The 12,095-nt window shown below is 30.4% G+C and overlaps 1 protein-coding gene across 9 annotated transcripts in view; it reads left to right on the plus strand.

The window, feature by feature from the left end:
- LOC138937770 (octopamine receptor beta-1R) overlaps window positions 1-12,095 on the plus strand; it is a 74,284-nt gene that overhangs the window by 54,487 nt on the left and 7,702 nt on the right. For all 9 annotated transcript variants that reach the window (XM_070304348.1, XM_070304347.1, XM_070304350.1 and 6 more), the window contains one exon: window positions 8,978-9,089. In XM_070304348.1, the coding sequence (XP_070160449.1) occupies window positions 8,978-9,089 (112 nt within the window). The remainder of the gene's footprint in view (window positions 1-8,977; window positions 9,090-12,095) is intronic.

The following is a 12,095-nucleotide window of genomic DNA, read 5'->3' on the forward strand; positions in this document are numbered from 1 at the left end:
CTAGCTTAAGATTAAGTTATCGAAACATCGATTACTTTATACGACATCTCCTTCGGGGATTATATATTGCAAAGGCATAAAGCTGCCAGATTTCGAGTAATCTGATTGTACCAGATTGCAATTAATTTATATACGTGTAATGAATCACAATAGATATTGTTCCGCACCGCAAATCGAGATGATTCCGCAACTCTATCACGATTTGCAGAATTCGCTATACAAATTACGTTTCGATTAGAATGTTGCACATGTTTATTGCCAGATACGTGCGTGTAAAATTAGAAACCTAGAAAACATTTGTAAACTCACTTTAAATAAAAAAAAAAAAAAATTTTTCGAAAAGATATTTTTTATTTTAGAATATTAAATAGTCGTTTATATTAAATTTAATTTATTGAGTGTTTATTATTTTTTAATCATTACTATTTATCATATATAAATTTGAGATTTATATTAAAAGAAAGATTGTACCATATACAATATATGTATTATATTGGAAGATGTTTTTTATTATTTTTTAAAGATTTTTAAATGAATAAAATTTTATTAAAATATGAATTAATGAAATCAAAAATTGTGTATATGTATGTTTATGCGTGTATCTCTCATATTTTAGAATTTGAATCTAAAGTTTTTAGAGACCTAAAGAGAGATACAATACAACGTTAAAAATTAGAAATTCGATCAAACTTCATTCGTTTCACCGCTTTTAAGATTCAACTTCGAGTATCTTCGCCATCAACCCCATTAAAAGTTCGTTAAGAAGAAGTTCTACGGGAGATGAAGTCGGCAATAGTTTTTAAAGCTCTCAGAAGGTTGGGGAGTTCTTTAGAATTATCAATTCTCATTAAGAATCGTAATTGCAACGTAAAGAATTTGCAGTTATTAAACCACCACCATCTAACCTATCGTGAAATTATCTTTGAAAGAGATTAATCGATTTAATATACATAAATTATCAGAAAGCAAAACAGCCCGTTCGAACCTTCTGTGACCGCGATATAAGAATCGCCAACCTCTCATCTCCATCCCTTTCTCTCTTAGCGGCTCGCTGTTTGAAATTTTCTCCACCTTTCTCTCTCTTTCTTTTCATCTTTCTTCTACGTTTCCATTTCGTTTTCGTCTCGCTCTCGCAACGCATTCACGAGATATTGAGCGAACGAGTCGCGGGTTGCTACCCCGGACAGGAGGGTGTTCCCGTCGGAGCTGGCTGGCTGGTTGGCAGCCTGCTGCAGTCGCGTTCACTGACCTACCTCAGCGGCTCAGCCTGCTGCTGGGTCGAGAGATCGAGTTCGTCTTTTTCGATGTTGCGTTATTCTCCGACTCAACTTCATCTCATTATCGATTCATTTTTATGGAATCGAATCCAACACAATGAAAAATAAATGAAAAATAAACAAAAATAAAGTCTATCTGTGTGTTCCATCAAGATCCAAGACTAAATCGTCTAGCGTTGTTTTTAACGAATCTCTTGTCCATAATTTTTAATTAATAAAAAAAGCCTTTTCGTGTTCCTGGGGTTTAGTAGAAATTTATAATTATTTTCAAGTATTAACTTGCGAAAACGATAAAACATATCGTAAGACATAAAACGAGGATAAATGATAAAATTATTGAATTTAACCGAATAAATAATATAAGTTTTTTAAAGCACTTTTTATAAAATAAAAACTTATGAATATTGATACTATATTCATTCTGTAAAAGTATATAAAGTTGCGCCGATATTTTTGGCACATTAATTTAGTGCGTAGGAATCCATATCCGCAATGAAATTACATATGTTCCTTACCAATAAAAGATTCTACCAATTTTTCACCAGCCGCCTAATCCATCAATGCTCGCGGAAAATTCTAACATAAAAAGTGACAAAAAATAGATGGACAAAAGCGATCCATTTATATCTATCTCTACGAAATTATGATATATTCTCACTTAATGAGAAACATTATTAGTAATTGTAAAATAATCAAAAATAGATTCTAGTACCGATATACATATATTTTTCCAATCTTACTTTTGATCTCTGGGCTTGCTTCTGTTAGATTTGAGATTAGACGTTTATCCCGGAGAAAATTGTCGTACAGCTAATATACTGCCGTGTGGCTTTGCTCCGGATTACGATTTCTCATTCCGCGAAATGAACAGCGCTGGATCAGCTGCCATTTTATACGATTCATCATTCCGGACATCCATAAGAAGGGCTCCGATCTTTTTCATTTTCTATTTTACGGCTCTCGCGGAGCCATAATGTGTGTCTATCGATGATAAAAGTGTGGCAGTTAAACGAAAAGCTTATTGGCAGGCGAATCGATCGTAAAATATCGACAGCTTAACGCAATTAAGTCTAGGTGAACTTCAATTTTATGGAAGCAGTCTAGAATAATATGACGAAAATTGTCTTTTAGTCTTGCGAACAGAATACTGCCAATTTTATATCAAATTATTAAAATTAAACATCCGTGTGTCACACATGTTTTCGTAAGATATTTTAGAATCCTATTCTTATTATTTTACGGATTTAATTTATTATAAAAGAGTGAGATTATTTTGTGTCTTTATAGAAGTACTATTTTTGCGTGTGTTAAAAAGAGAGAGTCGAAAAAACTTTTCGAAAGTATTAAAAAAATATTTAAAAATATTAAAAATTTTATTATATATTCATTATATATTTAATATAATTTATGTTTTGTGAATTTGATTCTTTCTCACTAATATGTTATTCAAATATTATCATTATTTTTTTATTATTATTTTATTACTATTTTATATATTATTATTTTTATATTATTTTATTATTTTTATATTATTATTTATAAGCTATAATTTATTGAGATTTTATTATAATTTTATTAGATTTCATTAATAAAGGATTTTTCATAATTTCTCATTTTTTTTTTCCATTCTCTTTGTTATTCTCTATGGTATTCTTTCTGCAAAAACTACGTTAAGGAATAATTCAAGAACTGCTAAGAAAAATGCTATGTATCGTGAATGATTTATGGCCCTTTTTGCTGCTGCCGGTTTGTTACATCACCTTTAGAAGTTAAGTAGAAGTTGATTTATGATTCTGATTATTATTTATTTGCTTTCATCCCTTTTTCTAGACACGAATTTTACCTAATTATTTTTGCACGGTATTATATAAAATATAAAATAATATATATATATATATATAAACTTTCCTTATATATATATAAATTTTCTTATATATTTAACAACCATAATTTTAATTGCATTTTCGATCACATTACCGAATCACAATTGTACATAAACTAATTATCAACAATGTCTATTTTAGTTTTTATTTTCTCGAATGCGTCCTGAGATCGCCCAATCGAATCAAATCGATATACAGAACGATGACCTGATTTGCGCCGTAGGCCGTGCAGCACGCCTGCTCCCTCGTATACCTCGTGACCTAATTTTGCGAAAGGCCTTTCAGATACGTCGACATTTAGCTAAGTACATATCATTCCCGCGTGCGCATGTGCGACGCGATCTGATGCGTGCCTACATACAACGGCGTCGGGGATATTGTTGCACCATTAAAGCAGTTATATGGAAGGCAGGCGTAGACCGATTTCCGAGGACGGTGCACTTCAGTTGCACGTTGCACGCCTATTAACCTCCCGCGCGATATCATGAGGTCGAATCTCGATGCGGATTCGATTGAGCACGCGTTAAACTTCATTCCTCTTCGAAGAACATTATCGCGTCTCCACTGTTAAAGCTACCATAAATGATTGAATCGTACGTTATTGCAGCAAATAAGAAATGAAAGGATTATATAATAATAGCAGTTAATAGAAAAAATATGATAATAACAAATATATACAATAGTATATATTAATAAAGAGAGAAGGGAGAGGGTGTAGAAAAATGTATAAAATGGAACAAAAATTTTTGTCTCTTTTCTAAAAATTGAAAATAAGGATTCTATCAATTTCTTTTCTGGATTATGTTTTCTTTTAGTACTTCTACATTTTTATGTATTATCTTTATATCTTGTACGAAATTATTTGGTTTTAGGTTTTTTAATCCTAAATTGTTTTAATAATTTACAATTTTTCTAGAATTAAAATTCTAAACAGATCTGAAAAATTTAAAAACTTAACAGTTTCAGAAATTTTAGAAAAACTTGTATTTTTGAATATAGCTACTAAAAATCGGATACTTTTTTCTGTACTTTTTATTTTTTACATCTTAAAATATAAAAAATAAATATATAATGCAATAAGAGCAAAAAACGATCAAATAAGAATCTAACGCAGAGAAAACGGAGCCCAAATAAATAAAAAAAACCAGAACCTTCATAAAAATAATTCTTCATGAATAGTCTTCGTGAAAAAAATTAATTTGTTTCGTTTCTTTTATTTAAAAAATTTAAGTCACATATATATATATAAAAAAAAAAAAATCTATATTTTATACATTTATCAAAAACCGGAAACATTTAAAAATATATGTAGTTCCCAATATCATATTATCTTATGTTCTTTTCTTGTAGAAGTCTTTTCTAGAGCACAATAGTGTTTGACTGTTACGAGAGAGGAAATAATGTCTCGTCGAAACATTCCATTGAGATCTGTATCGCATGTTTTGCATCTCTGTGACGGCAATTCGATATGCAACATCTGTATCAATCTCATCTTCTCGCGAATCACGTTCTCAATAATAGACGCGACTAGAAAGAAGAACGATTCATGTCAGTTAGTTGCGGATGATGCGCAAAATTATTTGAAGCAAAAAAAAAAAAATAAAATAAAATAAAATAAAATAGAATTATTGAAAATAACTGAGTAGTAGTCAGAGTATATTTTTTATAACAAATTTTATAATCTAGATGGAATATTTTAAATTCGTTTTATAATAATCAAACTTTAATTACATAGCAAATTAAATGAAAATCAATTATTATAATTCTTGTATTATGCGTTTGTGTATAAGATTCTGGTGTGTGTATTGCTAGAAAATTATATATGTATATTGCTAAAAAAAAAAAAAAAAGATATATTGAAAAATTATAATTTATCAAAAATAATACATATTTATATCTCTAAAAAATTATTGCGTTGTAAGAATTACATTGTGTTAATTTTAATACTATTAATCGTATTATAAAAATAATTGCGTTAGTTTAAATTTATAAATTTTTATTATACACAATATTAAATTGAGCGTACTTCATCCGCTATGATTACGTTTTATCGCATTCGGTATTGGAACAAAGTCACTAGGATTCAACGTGGATTTTGTCACCCAAATATTTTTATTTTTATTATACACCTCGATATCTTTATCGAGGGAAAATAGATTCCAAATGGTGTAAAAAAAAAAAAACAATTGCGATTCGTCTGTCAATTAATGAGAAATGAAACCGATTAATACCCAACAAGATTCGCATATTGTAAATGAAAGTGGAGCAACAGACCATGAGTTTCCGCGAGGTTCAACAAGAACACATCACTTTACCGCAGGCGAAATTTCGCCTGATAATTCTCTCACGGTGGAATTCTGCCGCTGTAATTACATAAGTTCACCATTACGCGATTATACCTTGCTCGGAATGTCCAGAGTTCACGCGGGAAAAACGCAACGTTTAACAGGTTATTTTTGTATCGATGAGCCGACATGTAATTCGAATAATCGATTTCACAAGATCTATTATTGACTGCAATTTAATTGAATCGAATTATCCATTCTTTACCGAATTATTTGTAATAGAACTACACATTGTATGACGTATTCCATCGTTATAGAATGTAGAATTAAAGCGCATTATATCCGGAATAAAACCTTTTTAAATATTTTCATTTAACAATTTTATATTATTTAATAATATTTAAAAAATATTAACGCGCCGCTATCTCAGAGTTGCGAAAATTCCAAATGCAGAAATATTATAATTTGAGGAATTAAGAAAGCATTGGCTGAATGCTATTTACAACAATTTCAATTATAATAAAATTATGATTTAATTGCATTAAATGCAGAAATAAAAAATAATATATCTAAACGCATATAGATGTAAATTAAGCACATAGATATAAATTACGATATATAATACAAGCCAAAAAAAAAAAAAAAAAAAAAGTAATATTATTTTTATAAATTTTATATTTTAATGTTCATAAAAAAAGACAATAATTATTCCCACGAAAACCTTTTTCTTTCTACGACAATTCTTATTTAAAAAATTGTACTATCGTATCATTGTCTGACATTGTCCTCGCTTGTTGTCGTCCACTCGCTTTAAAAAGACGGGAAAGAGAATTGGGCCACAAAAGCGTTAAAGATATTTCCCTCGAGATACCAAGTAACGAGCACCGTATTAAGATGCAGCTTTAGACTGAGAGATTACGCGATGCGAAATAGGGTCGCGATTGTCTTGCATTCCCGGTTGTCCCGCGCCTGCGTGTCCATATACAGGGTAATCCGTATCCAGAGGAAAACGCGAGTACTTGATTTAGATAGAGCTTAGTGTTAATTTTAAGATATATTTCACATTGCGAGAAATGACGCGATCTTGTAAACTATTCTTTATATTTCAAATTGCCTCTAGTGTTTCTATCTCTCTCCACTGAGTATAATAAAAATAATAAAACGCAAAACTGAAAGAAGAATCGCGAATAAATAACTTGATAAAAATAATGAGCTTGAATAAGCGTATAATAAAGAGAGAGAGAGAGAGAGAGAGAGAGAGAGAGAGAAATTTAAATTTTTTGCTGTATTGAAAAAATATTAAATCTATAAAATAAACATTATATAAAAATAATATAATTAAATAATTTTTCAATACAAATATATACATATATCTTAAATATATATTTATAAAAATTATTATAACAATTTAAAATTTCGATAAAATCTGAATGTATGTCTTTCGCTCTTTATGCTTAATTCTAATATCCTTCGCTAAGGATCGACTTTAGAATACATTGATACTTTCTCGCACTTGCATTCCATCGCTAAGAGCACCCTGTATGCACGGGTGCTTCTTATATCTTGATAGACGAGTGCATTGATTGCACGAAAGCGCTGAGCATCGATCAACCAACCTAAATCTGCCTCAATGCGCCCGAACACGCGAACCCTTCACAGCCTTCTATCCGGACGGACGCTCTTCCTTCTACTCCCGTATTATCTAAACAACAATTCTCCTCTCCTCTACTCTCTGAATATAGCTCCGCCCAAGTAAATTCGCTCTGTCCGCGGTTTTCGAGATCCCGCTGCACATATGCAAGGGTGCTTAGGGATTTGAGATTTCCGTACAAACTAACGAAACTCTTAAGCTGTCATTGCCCAGCGCTCACTAGTTCGCAAATTGACATATGATTCGATTCAGAAGTTTCTGTCAATTTTATTTCAATTGTAGGAAAAATTAAACTAAATATAAGCATATAAAATATACGAAGAGTGTTTAACAAAATAAACAGATATCCCTTCTCCCTCCAAACCATTTAAATTGTATACAATACTTTATATAATTGTTTTTTAAAATCGACATATCTATATTAAATTTTCAGTTATGAATTCTAGTATATACATATATATCTTTATCTCGTCAATATTTTCAATTTAAATAATAAAAGAAAAGTTCTTCTTTTTTTTTTTCTTCTTTTCAAATTACATTTTATAGAGGAACTTATTCTGCATAAAAATTATTCTCCACTCCTGAGGAAAGAGAGCTTTTTCACGTCGAAGTAAACTTTCTCGCACAATATTAACTGAGAAGATTAAGTGGCGAGTGTATGTTAATAGTTGGTGGAAAAATTTCTGTATACGATGATGTTCGCGTCGCGTCGTAGTGCGATTATCGCAGTTGCGAGCTACGATAGCAACGCCCGATGGCACGTCGTGCAAGGTAATTATATCAGAAATTAGATAGACCAGCTTTTAATAGCTTCCGCGGGAAAATTCTAGGGAGAAACTTGAGGAAGAAAAATCGCGATGGTATGAGAGAATAGTTTTTCATTAAATCTCGCTGTTGAGCTCAACGATTAACTTTCGACGACGGGAATTTTTATCATCGCAATCAATATTTATACACCTAATTATATTTTTAAATTTATTATAATCAATTCATCCGCGCCGCAATGGATCAAGATAAAATCAAAACGAAACTTTGTAAAGTAAATTTTATGATAACTCTATAATTATCTTATATATTTTTCCATTTATTTCGATTTAAAAAAAATATTGTACGTCGCAGAAGTTAAATTATTTTCAAATGCAATCTGATAGATGTATTCTACTTTTTTATAACTTTTATCGTTTCGTTAAACTAAAGGTTAGTAAAAGACGAAAGAAGGAAGGAAAAAGATCAATTATAAAAAATTAATAATAAAGAAATTAACCTAATTTTAATATTTCGAATAATCAATAATCAATTTAATTTTGTCAAAATAAATGCGTCGATTGTCATGCGATTAATTAAACGGTTGAAGGCTATATGCGCAATTGCCTCATTAATATGGCAATAAACTTTTGTAGAAGGATGTTGGATATTACATTACGAAAGCCCCATTACAATATTATTATTGTTACCAATAGCGGTCTCTATGTCGACAGATTCAACTTATTTTATAGCGGTAATTATGTAAACAGCGTTACTCGTGTTAGAATTGTATTAAAATTTAGCAATTCAACATACACATGCACACGCGCACGAAAATGTAACGCATTAATATACGGGCTTTATACTTTGCCGATAAATCTACGTTATATGAGGGGGGGGGGAGGGGTGGAGGAGGCATGAATATTTAATGTATAATTACGAATGCAATAATTATTGCACAAGAGGCTGCAAAAAGTTTGTCGTCCTCTTCAAAATCTGCGGAATAAATTAAGATTTATGGAGAGAGAGAGAGAGAGAGAGAGTTTTGTTTGTTTAATAAAAATAGAATACAACTAACTTAAATTGTCTTTATCCAGACCAACATTGCGAAATAAATTGGTTATTTTTATGTTTCAGGTACTTCGATACGACAACAAACAAGAAGTTGGCGGGCCGAACATAAAGCCGCGAGAACACTCGGTATAATTATGGGGGCGTTTCTTCTCTGTTGGCTACCGTTCTTTATATGGTGAGCATCAATTATGAAATGATACAGTAGGCCAGTTTTCTAATTTTTCTTCATGATCCTTTCGAGAGAAAATTTATCGATATAAATTTTTGGATAATTATTTCATTAAAATTTTACTTTATCTCAAATTATCAAAAATTTCTCGACAAAAATAAAAGAAGAAAGATTAAAAATTAAATATTAAATAAAGATACGAGTCTTTAATTTCGATTTTATTTTAGATTATTATTAATTTAAAAGCAAAATTATAATTATTAATCAACACGTTCTTAAATTGAAAGCTCAAAGTGTGAATATATCAATATATCAAAATTAAGAATAAACACATATGTATATTAAATAAATAATATATATGTATCTTTCGTATCATCAAGTGAGGGATATTTGAAATTTGTAAATATCAATGAACTTCGCTTTTATTAAAACAGAGCAAACCGCAGAACCTTATCGAGTGAAATAGTTTTAGTGGTAATCCACTTGGCGACTTTGCTTTGAAGAATTCTTGCTACGGAATTTATGTATCGAATCGTCGTCAAGAACGAGAGCTTTACTGACGCCGAATATCTAAGGTCAACAAACAGAGAGAGAGAGAGAGAGAGAGAGAGAGAGAGAGAGAGAGAGAGAGAGAAGTATAGTCTCGTCTGTCCCATGTTTTATTAATGCAAGCTCAGAAAGTGCATCTCTATAGAGTTTGCCGAAGTCTTACCCTACTCTCTCCGCAAGCTTGCTCGCAATTTGACTATTTGCTAAGCCCCCGCGACCGTAGCGGAATATGAAGATCTTTCTTAGAAAGGGACTTGAGAGACGGGAAAAACCTTTTCTCGAAGAAAAAGTTTAAAAGTGTGAGAAAATGTAAAACGCAGAAGAAAGATACCACGATCCAGCAAACAAATCAATGAATTTTTAGAAAATTTGCCAATAATTATAACGTGGTCAGGTTACCATTGAATAAATAGACTTTGCAGTAAAAAAAAAAAACTTCCGAAAGTTTATTTAAAAAATACAAATAATTAAGATACTTCGATTTTAAAGAATTAGAAAGAATTAAGATAATTTTGCTTTATATGTCACTATAAAAATTCATTTATGCAAAAATTCTATTTCCGTAAAATTATATACTATTAAAAATTATATAAAATTGTATTAATAGAATATTTTTTTTTTTTTTTTTTTTTTTAACTGTTGAACTGTTTTAATAAAATCCGTATGGCAAAAATAAATTTAAATGTATCTTTGTAAAGTTATCAAAATGCGCCGCGTTATTTTATTGCATGCATTCGAATCGGTTTGGTTCTCGCAAAATGTAATGTTACAGCATAACGATAAAACATTTTATCGAATACCAAATGGCTGATAAATAAATACGCACGCTTGTTCGCCTGAAAATGTTACTCTCTATAAAAATAGAGCGAAACGATACATAGATATACGAATGCGCAACAAGACATCTCCATTTTGCAACTCGGTTTTTATTCATGCAAATGCACAAAGCGCATCACTCCACTGACCTAAAAGCTCGCATTAGTTTCGTAGTTCGGCCATTTCCCAAATCGCGTTATCGACTTTTGGAGGATCGGATTCTCTTATCACATGAATAATTTTAAAAAATTGTCAATTTTAAGTAAGTCTCTTTAATAACCTTTTTAATATGTATATAATTATTTTCGTATTAGACTAAAAAAATTATTACGTTTTATCAGATTCATCAAGATATATGTATTTTTATTTTCATAAATAGAATATAGAATATAAAATTAAATGAATATAAAATTAAATGAATAAGAATAAAAACAAAAATTCTTAAATTTTTTGAAAAAATGCAACAAAAAGTTGAGATTCTCATTTTAATAAAAAATATTTTCTTTTTGCCAATTATTTCTATACAAAAAGATATACATATATATGTATAAGTAAATATATATCTTATTTTTCCTATTTAAAATAGGAAATTCGATACTATCATCTATTTCTTTACACAGAATAACAATAAGAATAACAATAGAAATAATAATGAAGAAATATAGAAAAATGTTATTCTGGAGTTAATCCGTAAAAATGGATATATACAGGGTGGCCCCGAACGTTCCAGCCAGACTTTGAAATCTTATAGGAGATTTAATTCTGAAGAAAAAATTTCCTATAAACATGGAAAAATGCTTCCTTAAGAAGTTATCGCTCAAAAACCTCTGATGAAATAAAAAGAAAATGAAACTTAATAAATTTCTTGAAAAAACGATAAAAATAAGAAACGAAAACCTTTTCCTGTTATGAAAATAAAATAAATTTTTTCAAATTAAAATAGCACGTAATAGTAGAAAATAAATAAAGACGTGAAAAAAACTAACTATTCTCAAAATGCACCTTCGCCATCGAGTAATGACCGATCTAATCGCTTTACGGATTTCCTCCTGATTCAACTTTAATCGATAACAATAAGTAACAAAAGCACTTTTTGCACGTTTCAAACTGGTTATATCAAAATCTATGGAACGTACAAGAATCATTTTGATCTCATTTGAAAGATAATTTAATTTTCTACAACTTTTGTTTCGATACTTTTTGTTAAAAGACGCGCATTTTTCATGATATTTGGAAAAATGTTTAAAATAATCACGGTTTCAGAAGTTTTTGAGCGATAATTTCTTAAGAAAGCATTTTTCGATCCATGTTTATAGGAAATTTTTTTATTCAGAATTGAATTTCCTATAACATCCCAAAGTCTGGCTGGAACGTTCAGGGGGCCACCCTGTATATATAGTTGTAATAGCGATCAACTGCATTTTCAGAGTCCAATTTATTCGATTGATATCGGTGGCTTTGTAATTCTCGTCAGACGGAGATAGCCGCCACCACAAATCTATGTCGATCCGGTTAATATTGTTCTATGTCGGTATCGCGATCGATGCTTCGTGCATTAATAATGATATGTCTGTGGTCGAAAATACGGTCGCATTACGTTCTTAGCTGCATTATTTCGATTTATACAGGATGTAGCCTATCAAGCCA

This window comes from Polyergus mexicanus, unplaced genomic scaffold, assembly GCF_030449975.1.
Source record: "Polyergus mexicanus isolate NDT 795.1 unplaced genomic scaffold, iyPolMexi1.0 SCAF_11, whole genome shotgun sequence".
NCBI lineage: Eukaryota > Metazoa > Arthropoda > Insecta > Hymenoptera > Formicidae > Polyergus > Polyergus mexicanus.